At 32.4% G+C, this 22,349-nt stretch overlaps 1 protein-coding gene and 1 pseudogene across 1 annotated transcript in view; both read right to left on the minus strand.

Moving 5' to 3' along the window:
- Positions 1-1,165: 1,165 nt before the first annotated feature.
- MAP9 (microtubule associated protein 9) overlaps positions 1,166-22,349 on the minus strand; it is a 28,419-nt gene continuing 7,235 nt past the window's right edge. Inside the window, exons 5-14 of the mRNA XM_036233341.1 lie at positions 21,709-21,941; positions 18,417-18,510; positions 16,157-16,404; positions 14,514-14,584; positions 13,251-13,419; positions 12,419-12,508; positions 10,648-10,809; positions 10,380-10,525; positions 10,069-10,201; positions 1,166-5,325 (exon numbers count right to left, since the gene is read on the minus strand). Coding sequence (XP_036089234.1) covers positions 5,203-5,325; positions 10,069-10,201; positions 10,380-10,525; positions 10,648-10,809; positions 12,419-12,508; positions 13,251-13,419; positions 14,514-14,584; positions 16,157-16,404; positions 18,417-18,510; positions 21,709-21,941 — 1,469 coding nt within the window. The 3' untranslated portion in view covers positions 1,166-5,202. The remainder of the gene's footprint in view (positions 5,326-10,068; positions 10,202-10,379; positions 10,526-10,647; positions 10,810-12,418; positions 12,509-13,250; positions 13,420-14,513; positions 14,585-16,156; positions 16,405-18,416; positions 18,511-21,708; positions 21,942-22,349) is intronic.
- Positions 16,876-16,993, minus strand: LOC118612753 (annotated as a pseudogene).

The following is a 22,349-nucleotide window of genomic DNA, read 5'->3' on the forward strand; positions in this document are numbered from 1 at the left end:
CATAGTGGTAAACACATTCACATTGCTGTGCAACCAATTCCACAACTCTTTACGATGTGCACAACTGAAATTCTATGCCCATCAAATAACTCCCATTCCACATCTTGCAGTTCTGGCAGAATGAAAGATTTCTAGTTTTATTTATGAGATCTCCTTTATTTATCCATAGCACTGATGTGACCTTACAAAGTGATCCATGACATATTTCTTATCTTGCATACACACTGCAGCAAGAAGGTTAACTCTCAGGGTGTAAATCCTCTTGAGTGATTATCTCAAAGCCTATGTTCTGTAACCTGCTGGGTTTTCTGACATTCTAACACTAGACTTAAGAGTTCTGACTACCTCTAAATATTATGATTATTTTATAGATTTAATGAGGTTCATTGTCTCTGATAAAAAGGATAGTGACTACAAGGATGTGGATTGTATTGGTACTCTAGTAAACGTTTGTGAGGAAACAAATTGCCCCAAAATGTTAAATAAAATGTAGTTGCAGCACTGAATATTACTTCGACTGCTACAGCCCTGCATTTAGAAAGGTATAATAGTGTGGAAATATTTTTATTGTATATTGTTGAGGGAAAAAATATGGTTACCAAATAGATAGTTTAAACTTATGTTTTTATTAAAGAACAAAATTACGTGTATCTGAATATACCCATGTATGTGCATGTGTATTTTATTATATATACACACATAAATGTATATACACATATAGGTAGCAGAGAGAGAGAGAGAGAGAGAGAGAGAGAGGGAGAGGGAGAGAGAGAAACAGACGACAGACAGACAGACACAGAAGGACAGGGAGAAAAATAGAAAGAAAATAAAAACTGCATCTACCTTTTTCACTCAGCTTAATTTCAGTGCAGGAGTGAAGGCACTAGAACTGAGTACATAGTATGTCAACTCTGATTGTCTTCGGGAGATGGGAATGTGGGTGATATCTACTCTTTGCATTTTCTAATTATTTGACAATTATATGATTACATCACTTTGTAATCTGTGTAGTGTTTTAATTGAAAAAGTTTTATATTCAAATTTTCAGTCATTTCTAATAAAGGGTAGATCAACATAATATAATTATTTCAATTTTAGCCCACAAATAAAACTCATATCACATTTCCTAACATTATAAAATGAAATTTGAGCACACTCACTAATATCACCTAATAAAATAAAGCTTGAATGGTTTATTTTATTTAACATTATATGAAAACGTGCTACTAAAAAGCAGATACTACATACATTTTCTCAAGTAATTCTTAAAACAACATCCTAAATTCAACACCATTTTAGTTCACCCAATGGTTAATATACCATTACATGTAACATCTGTGCTTAATCATTAAATCACATTTAATTTTAAAGTAAAAAGAACTCAGAGAAGTCTCTAGTTAAGCATTTGTATAGCATTTATTATTCTGTCAGTCAATGTAACCAGGAGACAGGAAATTGATAATATCTTCTTTTTGTGTGGAATGGATGCATATGAGTTTAAATACTTATTAATACAGCACTATTGAAATCATATCCAAGATTAAATCAGGAAAATATGGTTTCTGTATAAGTTTACCCTTAGGAACTCTTTTGACTAACATGCAATTTTCTCATTTTTGAAATTTCTTTTTTCTATTGTATCTTAACCCATGACTCATGACTTAAGAAACTTTAGTATTTCCCTACGTTTTAAGTAGTTTATGTGTCCAAACAGCTTTAATCTGGTGGGTAGTTATGAAGAATGTAGTGAAAAAATAAGAAGACATCTGAGAAGGTAAAAATCAACTACGTTAGTAATGATGACAGTTTGAAAAAGTTAGTGTGAAAATTTTATCAGATGACCAAAATCGTGGAATGGTGTGCAGAGTACGACAGGGAAACCTGATACCTGAGTTCTAAGTCCATATTTCTTGTAGTTAGTTGTGTGAGCTTGGGCAAGTCAAAGTCTTCGGGAATTGGTTTCTTCAACTTAGAAGAGAGTTTGGGCCAGGTTTATTAAATTATTAAAATCCCTTCTAGATGAACAGTTATATCACTCTAAGGTACATATACCTGTGGACACCTTACATATCAGCTACTGCTTTAGCAACGGTGAAAAATATCAGTTTTAATACTGTTTGAAACAACAAATGCACTACTGACATTTTCAAAATGTGATGCACTGGAATATTATTATCCCTGAACAGTTATTTTCTTTTATTAAGAAAATTGAAACCTGCTTCTGATCTAAAATGCCATATTGTTACTGTTTATGTAACACCACTAGTTTGTTGATTATTATGGAACTTAAATTCTGCATAAAACATTTTTTTAGTATCAATATTTAAATTTCTAGGGAAATTGGTTTCAGCTTTAAAATATTCATTAAATTCCTATTTACTTTGAAGTGTCAGCATTTCAAGTGATAATACAATTTGTAAAACTGGAAGCTTAATCTGTAATCTATAAACAGGCTTTCAGTGTCCTTAATTTAAATTAAAATTCCCTGATATTATAAATTAATAAAAACTTAATGAGCAAATACCTATATTGATATTTGATACTTTTAAAGAAATATGGGAAATCTATACCCCTTAAATAGGTAAATGTATTTAAGAGATTATTACTGAGCTTGATTCTTCCCTTTGGATCTTAGAAAGTAAATAGTACTGTATTTTCACTTAGCTCGCAAATATCAGCTTTATTTCTCCTACAGAAGAAGAAGTGATTTCATCAGTTAACTGAATCAGCACAGGTTGCTGTAAACAGGAAATAACATGTATTCTTTTATCAGAGTAAAATAAAAATTCCTATTTGAAGGAAATGACTTGGGTCTTAGCAAATATTTTAATTCCCTTTTCATCCTACCTCACAAGCAACGCTAAGAAATTAGTATTTAGATTTTTTTTAGGAGGTCCCTAATACAGGTCACCTCCATATCCTCTTTTGAATGCTATACCCTAGGCTGGCCTGGGAAGCAGAGCTTTCTCGTGCGCTAAAATGGGTAATGTCAAATAACCATTATCAACCTCATTTACGTTAACCTTCTCAGACACATGAAATGGGGATATGTAGGGTCCGAGATGGTAAATAAATGAAAACAGAGAGAATTTATTAAGTTCTTATTATGTGCTATACGTGCTACATTAACTAATTTCATTCAATTCTCACAACTAAACAGTGATAAAGGTAACTTATTAAATGTGGTAAAATAGAAGAAAATGATCAAGAAGTTTAAGTAAATATTTAATGTGACATCTATGACACACATGTTTATGATCTCACAGCCCTAAAAGTATCTGTACTTTTTCCTATTTTCTCTTTTACTTCCCTGGAATTTGCAAATATCTTTTTAGTTCTAAACAGCAAATTCGACACAATAGGCACTTAATGATCTATTGTGCTGGGCATTTTGTTTGGTACTATGGGGAGCAAATGGATGAATGAGAGAGGCCCTCAATCCCATGTTGGTGATACACATTGCTAGTAATAATGTCAGTCCTGAAGTATTCTCCTAGTTCAGGCAGTATAAAAAGGCTTCTAGTTTTATTTATGAAATCTCTTTTATTTATCCATAGCACTGATGTGATCTTACAAAGTAATCCATGACATTTTTTTATCTTGCACAAACAACGCAGCAAAAAGGTTAGTTTGCAGAGCGTAAACCTCCTAAGTGACTATCTCGAAGCCTATGTTCCATAATCTGCTGGGATTTCTAACATTCCGATACTAGATACAAAGCATTTCACTAGTTCCTTAAATATTATAAATTATTTTTTTAATTTATAGATCTAATGAGGTCTACTATCTCTACTAACGAACAGTCATTTCTTAAGGGAAAGATAATCTCTGGATAACAATACATGATTGTAGGATCTGAGAGGTAAAATGTGTTCTCAAGATTAACATAATACAGAGGTCTTGACAGGCCACATGAAAGACCACACAAGAGCATGAAACAAGCATGTGGATTCTGGAGGGAGGTCGCCTTAATCAGCTCCATCTAATCTCAACTCAGTCACATGCTAAATGTGTGGCAAGTTATTTAATTTTTCTGAGCCTCAGTATTTTTATCTGCAAAATGAGGCTAATAACACCTACTCTGAATAGTGTAAAGATGAGAAATAACATCTATAAGGATCCAGAAGAGAGGATACTATAGGTGCTTAATAAGTAGTAACTGTTTATTCTCATCCACCATTGCATTGTGTCATTGGCTAAAGCAGCACTTCAACTCTGAGAGCATATGCTTGGCCAGTTCAAGTATGAGTCCAATTAATACAAGGATATGCAGAGATCTAAATAAATACTCTACGGACATTTTCTACAAATTATCTTCCCATACAGCCCTCTTCCAAATACAAGCTCTAAGGCTCTGAATTAGTTAAGAGGATAAAAATTGCTTTTATCACATTTATGGCTTTAGTCTGGAAAACAATAATAGGGATAATGATCTTAAACTATTGTAAAATTTCCAGGACTAATGCGTAAATATATCACTACCATTAAATGGACATCTTTTGGTATCACTGAAATAATAAAGTCAGATAGAATTTAGAAAGACGAATTTCAGAGGTCTGCTCATTATAAAGTGCCTATGATTGTCATGTAAGTCTGGGATAAAGTACATTCATATTAAAACACAAGGCAAACTTTTTAATTAAAATGCCTCTATGATTGGAGTTCTATTGAATTGCTGCCTCGGTTGACCAAAATTCTAGCTTGCACAGTGCAAATGCAACTGCTTTGAGCTAAAGATCAATTTTAGAAGAAATAATATATGCATACTCTCCAGTAATCATTCATTTAAATACCTGAATCTGGATGCACAATCATTTACAAATTCAATTATTCCTATAATTATTGTACCTGGGTGGTTTCCTTTTTATTTTTGAGAATAAATACACTTAAATAATGTGCACAGCTTAGGGAAAGTGATAATGGATCACCTCACTGTATGATTATCAGGACATGTTGAAGGGTTATGTATTTTAAAGGTAAGAGCAATGTGATGATTAGCTTTTCATCTGAGGCAGTTTACAGTTCAAAAAATGCTTTCAAGTCTTTCACCAATTAAGCTCCAAAGCATCTTTTTCAGTATCAGTAGAAGTGACTAGCATTTAATTAAAATACTCTTCTAACTATAAATAATTGAATAAATAGTCTCAAACCCATGAATAACATTGTTGAGTTAATAACTGAATAATGTAAGAAATAGAATTATCAAAACACTTTTGAGAACGCAGTTCTGCTTGGAGGGCTCCACGGAGGAAGTGCCTCATTTTCAAGAAAGGAATGCGGTTTCTTTTGTTTTCGTTCAATTCTTTCCTGCCTTTCTTTCTTTTCCTAAAGAGAAAATAGAAAACTCCAAATTTATATACATATATAGATAGATGAACAAAATAATCCAATAAGATATTTAAAAGTCATTTCCTAGTTTAATTGGTTATAAAGCAGCACCTGGGGAATATTACAAATTTATAAGTATACTACTAACAGGTATTAATGTACCACTTAATTTTTTAATACTAAAAGTAATATTTAAGAAGAATTATGTAAAACGGAAAAAAAAGGCCTATAATCGCATAACTCCAAGACAATAATTATCAGTAATGATGACTTTGAGAGCAGATTCTCAGAAGTAAATTTACTGGGAACAAAGGTTGAATATGCCACTGCAGCATGGAAGATTCGAAATTTTTCACAAATAATTGAAAGTTGAGCCTCATGTTTCTTTGGTTATTATTGAGCTTGAGCACATTTTCATTTCTTAAGCCCTTTTGTAAATTTTTGGCTCAATAATTTGGCTCAACTAACTGTATGGGTATATGTGCTTTTAATTCTTAGCAATTTGCACAGTTTCATGTGATAAATATTATCTTTGCAGTATTTTGTCAACATTACTTTTAGTCCTTAATTTTTACCAAAAAAAAATGAGATATTTCAGCCATAGACAACAGTTTAAAGAGTAATATAATCAAAAGCTGTGTAGCCACTATCTGCCCTGTGAAGTCAAACACGACCAGCACTTTTGAAGCTCCCTCTGCTGACCCCCCCATCACACTCTCCTGTCTCTCCGCCCCACTGAAGTAATGCTTATCATTGCAGTGCATCTCTTAATACTTCTATTACACATCCATTTATCCTCAGAACCACATAATTTTGTTTTTCAGGTTTCTAGAATTTACACTGAAAGGTATCATGCTATATTTTCTATTGCAACTTGCTATTTAAAATTCATCATCATATTTCTAAGATCCATCTGTATGGAACTGTAGCTCTAGTTTATAGATGTACAGAATTCCAACATATCAACATATTACAATTTATTAATCTATTTTTTTGTTGAAGATATGATGTTCTCATTTTTTATTTGCATGCCAAGACAATGTTGCAAAAAAAAAAAAAATCCCTATTTGATTCCTTGTGCATAGAAGCCAAGATTTTTCTCTCCATGTGTGTGCCTAGGAGTGAAATTTCTGGTTTGTAGGGTATGACTATGTTAGACTTTGTTGGACAATGATGATTTATTCTCCAAAGTGTCTGTAAGAATTCACGCTCCAACTAGCGCCTATGCTGAGTTTTTGTTTTGATATTTAATGATTTTAAATTCAATATCTGTTCATGTTTGTTTTGTTATTTCTTATAGCACTTTTACATTTTAAAAAGCATCTTATTATGAGATTTGATGCATACTGTTTTCTTTCTGTTTTATTGTTTGCCATTTTATATTTAACTTTAAATTCTTTTGGAGTTTCTAGTGCTATAAGGTAATTCTATTAGGTGGTTTATGTCCAAATGTCACACAAATAATCCTAGTTATATTCTTGCATCAATTAAATTGTGTTACTCTATTATATATGTAGCACATCCTTACATTTAATAGGTTCTGAGGTGTCCTGTGTGCAGTTCAGATTGTTTCTCCATTTCTCCAGCATTCTAACACTGTAAAGATTGGTGGTTTCCTGAAAGAGCAGCAGTGTTGGGAAACCCTTGGATAATCCTGCTTCTTTTATCAATACATGTATGGAATGCATAAATATCAGGAGGATACGATAATGCAAAGTTCCATTAGCATACAATTATTCACATACAACAAAAGGAGTGAAGAGAGGTATGAGATTTTTTTCTATCTGACTTAACATCTTGCTGTATGACGTCAGAATGTTTGTACACTCGCTACTCCTGGTAAAGCTAAGAGGAAATCTCCTTTTAGAATCTTAATTGAGAAAAAAAAACCAAAAAACTTTAATTGGATTACTGTCAATAATTTTAGGATTTTAGAGAGGCCGACCCACCAGCTTGGTGGGGAAAAAGCAAAGACCAGGCTGTGTCCACAGAAACTGAATGAATCTCTTTACGTCTGTTTCATTTAGCGTGGGAAGAAAGAGAGAAACTTGAAACGAATTTGGTTTTACGAGCAGGCACTAAAAAGTCAGGACAGGAAATAAGCAATTAATTATCAATCTTAATATCAATTAATGTGGATCAATAATGTTATCTTGAGTGATAGTTTTATAAACCTTGTTTAAAAGTCCTTCTGACTGCTTGTTAGAGGCTGAAACCTTTATTCATTTTCTTATTACAGGTAACTATGAATTAATCTTGGAACCAGCATGAATAAGAGAGTCTTACCTGATCTTTGGCTACAACTTTCCCCTAAAACGATAACTCATCAAGTGCTCACTACTCAAGCTAGGTTGTACATCAATATTTTGAGATGTTACTTTAATGAAAACTGAAGTCATTAAACTTCCATATAGGGGTATTTTTCCATTCTATCTGCAAACAAATTTCAATAAAAAATTGGTAAGATGGGGAGTAAATATATAACATTTTGTCTATGGATGATTTTATAGGTAGCACTATATTTGTAAAGGTTTTATTACATAGCAAAACAAGTTATTTTCACCTTAGATCTTTGATTGATGAGTTTTTGTTTTCCAGAGGACTGATCAGAATGAGAAAATGACTAAGTACTACAATAAAACATAATGTACCTAACTGTGACTTAGTCATCAAGGAAATTCAAAAGTATGTGAAAATAAAACTGAGAACTTAAACATTTACAATTAATTACTCTACGTGATACTAGCAGAGTCAGTCAATATATGTCTCCTTAATATAAGACTTTTAATTATTTTTAGAACAAAGCTTTATTTACGAGTTTAATCAAAGGAAACCATAAAACACTGCCTCCCTCATTTAAACCATTTAAACAATTTCGATCACCTTATTTTATTACTATATTTCTGCCTGGAATTAGCATATTATAGCACTAAGACAACACATAAATACCAATAAATTCTGTTGGTATTTTATTAGGATTACATTAAATTTGTGAATTACTTCAGGGAGAATTGACGTCTTTACATTATTATAAAATTGAGTGTTTTTATTCCAGGGTAGTTTTGATTCATTTTGTCAGGTCTTCATTTGTGTCCCTCAGGAGTGTCCTAAAGTTTCCTTCATTTTAATCTTGTGCATTTCTTAAGTTTATTCCTAAGTATTTCATCTTTTTCCTACCTTTAAACATTCTGCTTTGGGTCCTATGCGACTCTCTAGCTACTTAGTTCTAAAGTTTATGTGAAAAAAGAAACGATAATAGTCAGAAAAAAACCCTGAAAGAAGATCTATGAAAGAAGATTAATTCAAACAGATACTAAGACATATAAAGCCCTGATAATGAATCTGTGGTACTGGGATATGAACAGTAAGACTGACCAGTGAAACAGAAAGTCAAGAAACAGACCTCCATATCTGGGAATGTATCACATAATAAAGGCAGAACCTTAAATCAGATGGGTGTTCAGGAAAAATAAAGTTGGAATCATTTTTCCACCATACATCAGGATAAATTCCAAGTAGATCAAATGTTAAAATGTTAAGATATTAAAATCATAAAGTTATTAGAATTAAAACGGGCACTTTGTTTAACCTCAAGTTATGAAGAAAGTCTTTTCAACTACACCTGAAAATCAGAACCCAGAAGAAAAGATCGGTACATTTGACACCAGAAAATAAAAATCTTTAGGGAACAAAATACTATATACAAAGTCGAGAGACCAACAAAACAATGAAAAAATACTTGTAATTCATAGCAGAAATGACAGGTGAATTTCTCTAATACATAAAAACAGCTTCTAGAGACCAATAAGAAAAAGATCAATAGAAAAATGTGCAAAGTCTATGATTTGATAGTTTTCAGAAAAACATACGGATGATCTGCATAAAAATAAAAAGATGCTCAAGCTCAATTTTGACCAGAGAAATGCAACTACAAAATACCCTGGATGATATTTTTTAAGCAGAAGATTGGCATGAATTCAAAAACAGTTTGATAAGAAACTCCATTGGAAAGAAACTGTTGAATCCTTACCCCTGTGGAGAAATTTTACACTTTTGAAACATAGGTTGTATTAACTACTCATACGAATGTGTCGGCTATGCACATAAAGTATGTAGTCATATGAATGTATTGTTTATTAAAAATTAATAAAATGCATATTTATATTGATATTTTAAGACAGAAATCAGTTATTTGTTTGATATTGATGAAAAGTAACAGTAAACATAAGTACACTACAATAAACAACAACAAAAAGTCCAGATATTTTCATCCCAAACTTCATTTGCTTTCTTTCATTAAAAAACACCTAAATAAGACTTTCTTTTTGAGGTCATCAGAAAAATCAAAGAGAATAAGAAATGGAATAACTTCTTACCATTAAACTCAGCGTTACCGTGTGTCACGACTAAGTTCTACCTAAAATAATCTGGTATACCTTCAGTAGTACACCTGTCAAGTTTCTCTGATTTTAGATATTAGATATTGGGGGGATGCAGGCAGGGAAGACTATTATAATGGAAGTTTTAAGCCTGAGTGCTTTAGAGAATAGTGGAAGTGTTAATAGAAATGAGTAAATCAAAAACATATGATACATGCAGGAGGAGAGAATAAATTTGGCAGGACAGCTTTCAAATAGAAATGGTCAGTAGGCAGGGACAAATAGAACTGAAATTAGGAACAGAAAAGTCACAAAAAAAGTACATTTAAAAAATACAAGTATATTAACAAACAATACCTACCAGCCATTTTTCATATTCATCAATAGCTTGTTTAACTTTATCTTTTTTCTCAGCTCTTTTCAGTTCTTCTTTTCTTCTCTCATTTATTTTTTCTTTTTCCTTTTCTTTGAAAAAAGCTTCTTTTTTTTCATTCCTATGTAAGATAGTATAAAATATTGGAAAGTTATGTATTCATATAATAAAGATTTCCCGGTATACCTTTGCAATAATGAGAATGAGATGCATTAGTGAATTTTGAGTGAATAAATTTTAGAAAAGATTAAAGTGTTCTTAACTTAAAATCTATCAAAATATTTATTATTTTGGATTACCATTTTTCCACAGCAGTCAGGTTATCTTTCCTTTTCTCAGCAACAGTTTCCTCCTCTTTCTGTTTCTTGGCTTTTTCATATTCTTTCTCCTTTCTGTTTTTCTCTTTAAGATATTCCATTTTTTTCTCTTTCCATCTTTCGAAAGCCTAAAAAAGTTTGGAATGATTTTACTTACTGTGAATGTTGTAAAATAAGTAAAAACACAGTTAATCACTAATTTAGATTTCAAATATTTTAAAATAATTAAAATTCCAAAGCTGTTGAATACTTGTTGTGCTTCTTCTTTTCTCGCAGCATTTTCTTCTTCAGTTTTCTTCTTGTTTTTGTCCTCGAGCCTTTTTTTTGCAGCTATTTTCTTTGCTTCCTTTTCTTTCATAGCCTTCCAGGCCTCAAATGATGCTAAGGCTTCTTCTCTCTTAGCAGCTCTTTTCTATTTTCAGAAAAATAATAGACAGTTATATACATATGCACAAATAGCTAGACAAATATAGACAGATACAAATATACACATACGTATTTATTTTAATTCCCTCGATATTCATTATATGTAAAAATTCTGTTTTAAAGCAGATAATTTATTCAGAATAGTTAGACAATTTATGAAAAATATATTCTGAAGTATTCACTGCATTTTAGAATGTCATTTTCTAAAAAAAAACATTTATCAGATATTCATCTACTACTATTCTTGAGAAGGAAGCTGACTTTTTTTTTTTGCAAGTGTACTAAACAAACGTCACCAAAATAAACTATAACAGGAGCAGTGGGTACTGTAAAATGTTCATAATAAAATATCTCAGTAAAAGAAAAACATAAAGAAAGTTCTAGGCTTATTAAGTATGTCCGAGTAAGGTAAATTGGCAAAGTCACACAGTAATCTGCTGATCTTTACTTTGAACTGAATTTTGACTATTATCAAAACATAAAGTTCTTACTACGTAAACATATCCCAAATGCTAGAAATGTATGCCAGACTGGAAAATATGTAGGTGAATGTACAGCAAGGATGTCATTATTTTACTTATTTCGATCTAATCTCATAATACCCTGTGTTTGCCTTAAAATGGTTTAACATTAAATGATATAAAGCCTCACTGTGGAGCTAACACCATTCAGAAGTAAAAGTATTATGTACCTCACTGAGCTGTGAAGATCAAGTGAGATGTGTCTGGCCCTGACCACAGCAGTACAGTGCTGCAAACGAGGTGACAGGCCAACAGACATGTCCCTTGAAGGGCTGCTCCATAAAGTACTGTGCATTTGGGACATATGTTTCTTTCTAAATTTATCTTAGTATTAAACACTACAATGAAGAAGTATTTTTTTTCAGGGCTTTATTTTAGAAGGTGGGAAAGAACTGAACGTGTTGTAAGTTATCAGGCAGGAGTCAGGGTCCATCTTCAGTGGATGGGAAGGAAGCTTGTCAAGAGCTTAGGTATGGATTGGTCATATAGACACATATTAAGTTCAAGGTAGAAAAGAGGAAAACTGAAGGTTAATGTTTGATAATCTTTTATATTCTTGGCTAAATTGTGAGATTGAAGCCAATTTTTAAAATTAAATTTATTGGGGCAACACTGGGTAATAAAATTATATTGGTTTCAAGTGTAAAATTCAGTAATACTTCATATATATGATGCATTGTGTGTTCACCACCCAAAGTCAAATTTCCGTCTCTGAAGTGTCTTTCAATAGATGACCGGATGAAGAAGATGTGGTACATAGAAACAACAATGCCAGTTTGAAAGAGTGAAGTAGGCAGGTGATCGCGAGCAATAGTAAGTTCATAATCAGTAGTACCAGAACTATTTCACACATGTGAAAAATAAAAATCTCTGTGTATCTGTTTTCATATAAAATGGTTATAGTTTATCAAACTAAAAATGTATACAGTACCAGAGAAATAAAATCAGAAATAATTCCTTTATATATGTTATTTCGCCACTTAAAAAACAGTTGATTTAGAAATGTTACATATTCAGAGATATTTTACTGACTTAAAAATCCGGAATATTTTTAACTTCCATATTTCAGAATACCTGTTCATTTTGGATCCTTAAGTTTTCACTTTCAATCCTTTTAATTCTGTGCTTTTCATGTAAATATATATTTTTCTTTTCTAACCACTCCTGTGAGAACAAGAAAAAAAGCTATATGATATTTAAAGTTTCTCAAAATGAATTTTGAATTCTTACCCAATTCTTAAATGTTTGATTAAAACTTTTAAAAAGCAGACCACAAAGTTTATAAAATCTATATAAGCTTGTATCATTTTTTCTTTTTTTTGGTAGTACTCTAATATATAAATATGAGCATGAATTCAGAAAATTATATGTGTTATCTTTCTTAGTATTAACAACAGACTTCAAAGATTGAATATAATGGCTACATATATTAATATTTTGCTCCAAAATTCACATTTTGCTTCACAATTTTCTGAAGTATATTATTCTGCATAACAGATAAGACAAAAAAAGTGACCTCTTTTGGAATTGTGAAAAAATTAGAAAAGTCTTTTTCTATGTAAGCCTGATTCAAATATAAAATCTCAGGAAAGAAAATATTTAAAACTCTTTTTATTCATAACAATATAAACTTTAAGATAAAAAGTATAAAAACATATATAGACCTTAACAGTATTTTTGTTTTTGCTATATTTTTATAAATTGCAATAGCATATTCTCTTAAAAAAAAAAAACCTGCTATGATCAATTAAGCAAAGCTTGGAAGAAAATAATTTAGTAAAATAAAGGTATTAAATCGTTTCCAGTATTAAATCATCATTTGAAAGAGTTATTTTATTCCTTAATAAACAGGTAATCTTATGTGATTAATTCTTCTAATTTAAAAAAATACATTTTTCCTTTTTACCTGATAAACAGCTGCCCTTATGGTATCTGCTCTGTCAGCTTCTATATTCTGTTTCTGTGAAGGCTTTTGGTCCAATATTTTCAAAGTCCCTAAATAGTGAGAAGAGGTAGTTTTCGATGGAGTTCTCCTTACAGAACCAGAATTCTTTAAAAACTCAGAGGTCATTAATCTGAAAAGATTCAAATGAATCAAGATAAAATATTACAATTGTACTTGGTAGGAGAGAGAGTCATTAGAATTTGCAACTACTATATATTTGAAAACTACATTATAATTAATAAATATAATTACTTTGAAAATGATGCAAAGCTTTTTTTTTTTTTTAATTTACAAAAAGCCCCATTCAACATAATTTAAAATTTATAAGTTTAAGTTACATAGCTTCAAAGTGGTTGCTCTGTTTAGGTATTTTTAATTAGAATGTTTTTAAGAAACATAGACTATATCTCCAATTACATGGAAAAATATTAATAAAGTAGGTTTAAACAGTTTCTTGTATTATTTTGTTACATAAACCATTCTAAATATAAAGTTAGAGCGGTACCCTCTATTTCAGGAGTTGGCAGAAAAAATGTGGCGCATCATTTGTTTTGGTAAATAAAAGTTTACTGCGTCACTTACATCTTAAGTACGGCTGTGTTCTCACCAGGACAACACAACTGAGTAGTTACAACAGACTGGGTGGCCTACGAAGTTTAGCGAATGTACTGATTGGTGACTTACAGAGGCAGCTTGCTGAGCCCTGTTGTAGCTGATTAATGATCATTCAGTTAATGATATTTAAAAGATTCGGAAGGTTTGATTTAGCATTTATGAGTTAATATTCATTATTCTCATTCTCATCAGTGCAAATGGAGCTATATAGATTCTTTTCATTTTAATAAACCAGTTTAGTCCACAGAACCTCAAGGCTATAAGTACAATTTTTCATGTGTTAGACAAAGACACTTAGGAGAGAAGTATAATGCTGGCCTCAGCTTTATTACCACTTTATATCTACTGTCTCGGGAAAAATAGGAGAAAGAAACTCTATCCCAGAAGTATTGTAGGGTATAGAAAATCCTTAATCAATTTCTTTTTTTATAAAGAATATAATGAACTAAGAAGGGTTTCGTCATGAAGAAACTACTCCATTCATCTCATGAGATGGAAATTAAAAGAAAATTGAGTAACACTAAATGCAATTTACTTTACAGAAGTTAACTTGAAACTAGCTTTGTGGAATGTAAACTCATAAATAAGAGCTAATAAGAACTTTATTACCTGCTTGATGCACTGGATGCTCTGTTATTTGTTGATTTTTTATTCTTCATATTTCTATCTTCAGTTGTTTTCTATTAAATAGAAAAAGCCTTAGATAGATTACTCACCATAACTGTCACAGTTAGACTTACAGGGTAAATCAATGCTTTTTAAGCATCTACTATGAGTCAAGTACAGTGGTCACTGTAAAACAGATAAGGACAATATATTTTAGAGAGAACTGACTAATAATAAACACAAACAAATGTGACACATGAAGGAGATAAACTAGGGTCCTGTGACAGAGAGTGACAAGAGTGGAGCTGAGGGGTCACTTTAGTGAGGGTGACCAGAGGAGGCCTCCCGGAAGGCTTGACATCAGAGCTCAAGACAAAGGATGAGTAGAATGGGGCCCCATGAAGTGCCGTGGAAAGAAAGGAACAGTAAGTGAGGAGTCTCAGAGGGAAAGAGCTTGGTGATTCTGAGAAACAGAGGAAGGGGAATGATGCTGAAGGACAGTGAGCAGCAGGGAGAGTGGAGGAATCTGCAGTCAGAGAAGAAACAAGTGAGATCTTTAGGAAGTGGTAAGGAGTTTGCATTTATTCTCATGACTAGAATCCAACAAAGAGATCTTGCAGGGGAATGATTTGATTCAGACAAAAAAGATCACACAGTAGAGAGTAAGAATAAGGCCAAGAAAGGAGTCAGTCAAAAGAAATGTTATGATCTTACTTGCTATTTGAAAATTGCCTGTTCTCCTTTAGAATTACCTCTTTTACACATTTCTAAGTCTGTCTACAAAATTCCAGAGTATCCTTCTTCCTTTTAAGAAATAACTTTTCTACTTTATACAGACAGATGGGTACCAGCATTAAAGTGAGAGCACAGGTGTAAACACATCCCTAACTTGGCATCGATGTTTTTTCCTAAGGAAAGTGGTGAAGGACAGTATACTTAGAACATGGCTTAATAAATTATCTCTATACATTTTAATAAAAAAGCTGATATTCTGTATTAGAAGAATTCTGTTCGAACACAAGTTTTTAGCTAGCACTGTTATCTTTCCCAGTAATAAATACACATAGCCATCAGCTAACTACAATTATAAGAGATAAAGACTAAATATAGGCGAAATAAAGACTAAAAATGCTATGCCATAAATTTTAAAACTATAGAGCTCTGGTGCAATATAGTGTAGGGACAAATAATTCTACATGCTACAAATCTGGTTCTCAAGGTAATAATAATAATGTTTCTGATAATGACTCAGTCCATCTTTTTGACAAGCATGGATTTTAACAAATATTACTTGAAGATTTTCAGTAAAAACTTCAGAAATTGTTCCAGATAGCTGCATTTTTAAAACTTAAAGACCTATAGAAACCTATCAACAACTTATGGGTATTCACTTCTGAGCTATTTAAAAGTATACTATGATCATATATTTTTGATCATTTTTAATAAAACATGGGGTTTTGCTATATTTACTGCAAACCTGCTTTGAAGTTAAAATTCTTTTAAATTACATAAGAACCATTTGACAATATAATACCACTATCAAAAGATGAGTTTTCCACCGGTAATTCAGAAGGTATATAATGTGGAAGACAAAATATTTAAAAGTTTCAAGTTGTAATATAAAAGGTATGATTTTATATAAATACCTTTGCAGACTCAGTTGCACCAGCAGATATTAAGATACTCTGAGATTTCAGTAGTGGTGGGTCATCTGTTAAGTCATCACTCATAATGAGCTCAGCTTTCTCCTTTTCTTCTTCAAGGTTTTCAGTAGCCACTTGACTTTCTTTAGATTTCTCAAGTGCAGTGGTAACAAAGTTTATCAGAAATGAATTCTCTTCATTTTCATTTGATTTCAAGGAATTATGGTTTTCAGTGACTTCTTCATTCTGATCTATTTTGAGACAGAATAACAGAACTAAAACTCCCTTCTAAATTAATAAAGGGGTAACAGATTCATATGCTTTCCACTAAATGAGGGCTATCTATAATCTCTTTTTCTTGAAAAATAAAACATGAAGAAAACTATCATATTTAACTTGAATGAACTTTTTTTCCAAAGTGATCTACAAAAGAGAAAAAGGCTATCAATCTACTAAAGCATTTGACATGCCTGACACTTGGAAAATACATCATATTAGTAAATAGTATGGAATAACTACCTTAAACTAAAGACATACCAAAAGTGCTTGTTGATGTGTAAACCAAGTAAGTGAGGTGGCAATAACTGTTCTCTCCAAATGCCTGTTTCTTTTTTATTCTTTTTTTTTTTTTTTTTTTTTTTTTTTAGGTGAGGCAACCCTTGGTTGATCTCATAGATTGCAAGAACTTTGTCAGCTTCCAAGCCCTTATTTTTTATTTTTTATGCCTACAGCACCTGGTCTTCCTAGGTGGTCTCCCATCCAAGTACTAACCAGGCCCAACCCTGCTTAGCTTCCGAGATCAGATGGGATCGGGCTTGTTCAGGTGGCATGAATGTAGACACCTGTGTTTCTTAACTGGAATAAGAAGCTATATCAGTAGGAAGCACATATCTGTACACTACTACAGTTACTAGCAGTGTTGTTACAAATATGCATAGATGCAGAGAGAACCAAGAATTGGTATAATTTTAGAAGAGTCTATCACACAGAGAATAAAGCCATCTTCTAAACAGTTTTTTCCCCACTAAGATGCAGTGTTGCCGCTGATACCAAAGGAGCACTAAAGGCAGGCCTATTACTTATCCTCTCAGTACTCCAAGTGACAGGTACAAGCTTTGGCATGAGAGACTTCGGTTTTGCTTTTACAGAATTGCTTCTGTTATTCTCATCTAACACATTTTGGAAGAATGCTCAGCTGAAAGAAATCAGTGTTTTCTGTGTTGATTACTAACTTTCAATTCTACTAGGATCCACCTACTGGCCAAACCTTTATCTTCATTGTTAAGGTCTTTACTGCTTTCATTATAGCCATTTTCTCTGGACTTACTTTGAGGTATGCTAGATTTGAAATCACTTTATAATTACAGTTACACATTCACATTTGGAGAGCAATTATGACTCAAAATACCATTAATGGATTCTTTAGAGCTGTTAATCAATGTATTCAGTGAAAAGAATACGGACTTTGGAGCCAAAGATTCAAATTATGGCTCCATCACTGACCTTGGGTATGTTTCCCAATATCTTTGTACTTCAGTTTTCCTCAGCTGTAAAATGACAAAAATTATACTACATAGTAAGCACTTAATAAATGTTAATTACATATCTCAGTCCTAGAAACAGTGATGCCTTTAACTCTCATTAAGCTACATGTCATAGAACTAAGGAAGGAAATAACGTTAATGATTTAGTCCCATTTACTACGTGCTTACTGTGGCACTGTTCTAAGTAATTTATGCATATTATTAACTAATTTAATTCCCACAAACACCCAATGAGGTAGGCTACTTTTATTTTCCTCATTTTAAAGATCTATATACAGAATAAGAGAGGTTACTCTGCTCATGCAGTTGTGTCTGGATTTCAATTCAGTTAGTCTCTCACTGTAAAAGTCCACCTAACCATTAGGTTGTACTGTGGACTATTGCAAGAACACACACATAATAGTTTGCATTTAGTGATCATTCTAATTGTGTCAAGAACTGGGCAAGGGGTTAAAATCCATAGCATCACTTAATTTTCACATAGCCTCATGAGATTGGTCTCATTATAACTTGGGAAAATTGAGGCACTGAGAGATTAAGTTCTGCATCTCAAATCACATGGTTAGTAAATGGCATAGCCAGGATGAAAACTCAGGCAAACACAAACATTGTTCCTGTATCTATATAAAGCATCGTTTCATTTACAAATAGATTTTGTAAAATTCTAAGCAATACGGGATTCACAAATAAAATAAGATACAATAATTTGATATAACCACCTTTTATCGATGTTTTTCCCCCAGATTTTCGTGAAAAGGAATCTTCGATACTTTCTTTAAGGGATGACGATGATAGGCTTATTAACCATGAATCCTGTTTAAAAAAAAAAAATTTACTATTTAAGTTCAGTTCTCAAGAGCTGTGAAAGACAATAGTATTACTAAGACTATTTTGTACCCTGAAATCTGCATTATTAAGAGTTTGCTGCTCAAATACTAAGAGATGGTTAAACAAGTGGAGGCTGATATGCTTTACTGTTAAGCCTTGATGTCATGATCATTAAAAGGGGTCAGTCACTACGGAACTATTCTAGTTCTTTAACTGACAGCTTTACATTTGTTTTCAGCAATTTTCAAAACTCCTGCTGCTTTAAAATCAAATCTCATGAATATTTAAGGAAAAGATAAGTTAGCTCTTTCTCTAATTCTCTTTTCTAAGAAAGTACAAACACAGTAGGTAAAAACCCTTAGTTTCAAACAAATATTACTAGTCATTCAAATGAAAACAACTAGACAGCTACTTCCAAATAATTTAGATTAGAAAAATACATAGATTTCATGCATTTCATTTTTCCTTTAAATTCTAAAAATTACATCTAAAATGAAATAATTATATTTGTGTGCCTAAACAGCTCTTTATCAAACAGTAATGAGGATATTATAATGTAAATAGTTTGATTTTATTGCAAACATAATACATTTTAATTTTCTTTGCTACAGTATCTTATGGGTACAAAAAAAATTACATGTTGAAAGCGACAGATAGAAACTATCTGGGAAGATGGCAGAAGGGCCAAAACACTGGTGTCTACCTTGAGAGGCAAAGCTTTACCTGAGATTTGCAAGCTAGCAGTTTTTTGCCTGAGGGCATTCTTCCCTCTATGCTGTTCAAGTAGAAGGCTGCAGATTTACTGGGCTGGCTCCAGAGGTCAAAGGATAGAGTTTAATAATGGGAGACCATCCGGTTAAGTTTGGAGAAGAGCTAAAAAGGCATGAACCTCCAAATCTGCGTATAAAATTTATCCGAAACCCTTGGCTCATCTATTCATGGCATGGAGAAGACCTCAGAGGGTCCTGTAAAATCATAGCAGCCAGAAACTCAAAGAACTCAGCAGAGATTGTAGTCCATATTCATGACAATGACAGCATGATGGATGAGGGAGTATATGGAACTATACTGTTATGAGGTTTCTATATTAAATGTGAAATAATACAGTATCAACTCTGAGTGCGATAATTTATAGATGCATCTTGTAATCCACAGAGTAACTACTAAAAATGTAATACAAATGGGTACAGCCAAAAAGGCAACTGAGGAATAAAAATGGAAAATTAAATACAAGATTAATTCTAAAAAACAAAAGGCAGGAAAAGAATTACAAAAGAACAATGTCAATTAAAAAAAAAAAACCATAAAATCAATAGAAAACAAATAGCAATGGAATGGCCCTAAATATACTTATCTTAAAAGTAAATAGACTAAAATAAACACTCATAAGTGGTCTAATGGAATCATAAATAGACTGCCATTAAAAAGCAGATTGTCAGACTTGATAAAAAAAAAATGACACGAACTTGTTATTATAAAAGAGTCACTTAAACAAAAATACAGTTTGAAAGGAAAATGATAGAAAAAGCTTTACCATGCAATTACTAGTCACTAGAAAGCTGGAATCTCATACAAATAAAATGCAAGACAAGGAATATTAGCAAATGTAGGAACTTTTCATAATGCTAAACAGGTCAAGATATAACAATAATAAGTGTATACCGTGTGACTAATAACAGACTCATAAAATACTGGCAGAAGTAAAAGAAGTATATACAAATTCACAAACAGAACTTGAGATTTTAACAACTCTTACATGGTACTTGGTAAATCGACTAGACAAAAAAATCGGTATGAATGGAGAAGACCTAAATGATACTACTGGCCACCCTGACCAAACTAAAATTATAGGACATTATATCTAACACCTGCAGAACACTTTTTTTTTTTTGGAAAAAGTGTAAACACTTTTTTTTTGGAACTTTCACAAGATACACTTAGGCTGGCCATAAAAAAATATCAATGACTTTTTAAAAATGTGAAATCATATAAGAGATATTCTTTGATCACAATAAAACTAAATAAATAACAAATTAATATAAAAGATTTGATTAAATCTAGAGAAGATAAAATTTTTGGAAATAAAGTTATTCACCACAAAATAACCAACTGATGAGAAAAGAGATCACAAGGGAAATTAGAAAATATATTTTAAAACATGATAATGAAAGTAAAAGGCATCAAAAAATTGGGTGCTGCTGAAGCAGTACATGGAAAGCAATTTATAGCTTTCAATGCTTTTCTTAGAAAAGATGAAAGACTTAAAATCAATGGACACATTTTTCAACTAAGGGTAAGCAAATAAAACCCAAAGAAAAGAAATAATAAAGAGTGAAAATCAGTGAAACTGGAAACAAACAATAGAGAAATTTAGCAAAGCCAAATTGATTCGTTGAAAAGTTTAATAAGACTGAGCAATGCCTATTAAAATTTAACAAGAAAGACAGAAAACACAAGTTATATGTTAGAAAGAAAAGATGGAATGTCATGATGGCCAGGTACCATTTAGTTCTTTTCCCCTGATCTGTTGAAGCGCATGTGGAGGAGGAACATTCTTCTTATGCTTAATCCCTCTGAAACGTGAGGTGGAAGTTTGCTAACAACAGTGAAATGGAAAAAGAGGGCACCATGTGTTTTTCTCTAACAACAGAACAGTAAACTCCTGACGAAATCCTGAAAGATCGCGTTGACTTCCATTTCGGCATATCACATAGTGCCATGAACGTTCAATAAATAAAACCAAATGAATAAAGGGACACAAGCTATAATATCCCTAGCCATAAATGACATAATTCAAAGATATATAAGTAAAAATATAAATTCTTACGATTAAAGATATACAATACTGCATAGATTCAAAAGGGCAACACTTTCTCCCACATTTTACTTTCTCTGAGGTTAGATTCATATTATTATTGCTGATGTGTTATAGCTTAATTCGTAGAGTTTTCTTCTCTCTTGGCAGTACACAAAATAATGCTCTCTTACAATTGATAGAGTTTTAGACATTCAATGGAATATAGTATATCAAAAGCATTTAAAATTACTTCCTTATCAACTGCTGAAAAAAACATGTAACATACACACATGTGCATGTACACAAATATTTTCTCTCTCTCTCTTAATCAGATGCAAAGGTCTGAATTCAAGAACACGGTTCAGCAGTTCAACAGTAGTGCTAACCTCAGGATCAAGGTTTTCAGAGAATGCTTTTTCCTCAGCTTCCAGTTGTCGGCCATTCAGCCTTGGGAGGGACAACGGTGCACAATGCGCCTCTAATTCTTCATGGAGGGCAGTTTCTTTCTCTTCTCCTAGTGCCTCTTTCTCCTCCCTGTGGCTCTGCTTTTTCAACATGGTCCTTGGCTTAGGTGAAGGTATAAAGGGGTTGTCTGCTTCAAGGCTGCTGCTGTTTTCTGCTGAAAAATGAAATGTTTTAAGGAGGGTGTACAAAGAAAATGACCACAGCTTCAACTACACCCCAACTACCACCATCCTTTCCTCCTGCGATCATGCATCTTGGCCGTCAGTCTTACAGAATCCAGAGGAAGCCCACCACCCTTCTTTACACAGAGCTCCAGTAAGCACAAGTAAGTGACAGCTCGTAACCAAAATTTAAAAAAATCACTGCCATCCTGGAAGTAACTAGTATGTTTAGTTTTGTGAGAAGTTAACTCTTCAAGTTTATGAACTCTCATAACATTAAAAAATTTAAAAAATGAAAGAAAACCATGCCCCAGTTTCTGCCTCTATGAAATAAGGGAGTTCACCCATTAAACCTTTATTGAGTCTCTACTGCCAGGCCCTGTCCACTTAAATTCCTAGAC

Source organism: Rousettus aegyptiacus, unplaced genomic scaffold (genome assembly GCF_014176215.1).
Source record: "Rousettus aegyptiacus isolate mRouAeg1 unplaced genomic scaffold, mRouAeg1.p scaffold_m13_p_16, whole genome shotgun sequence".
Classification (NCBI taxonomy): domain Eukaryota; kingdom Metazoa; phylum Chordata; class Mammalia; order Chiroptera; family Pteropodidae; genus Rousettus; species Rousettus aegyptiacus.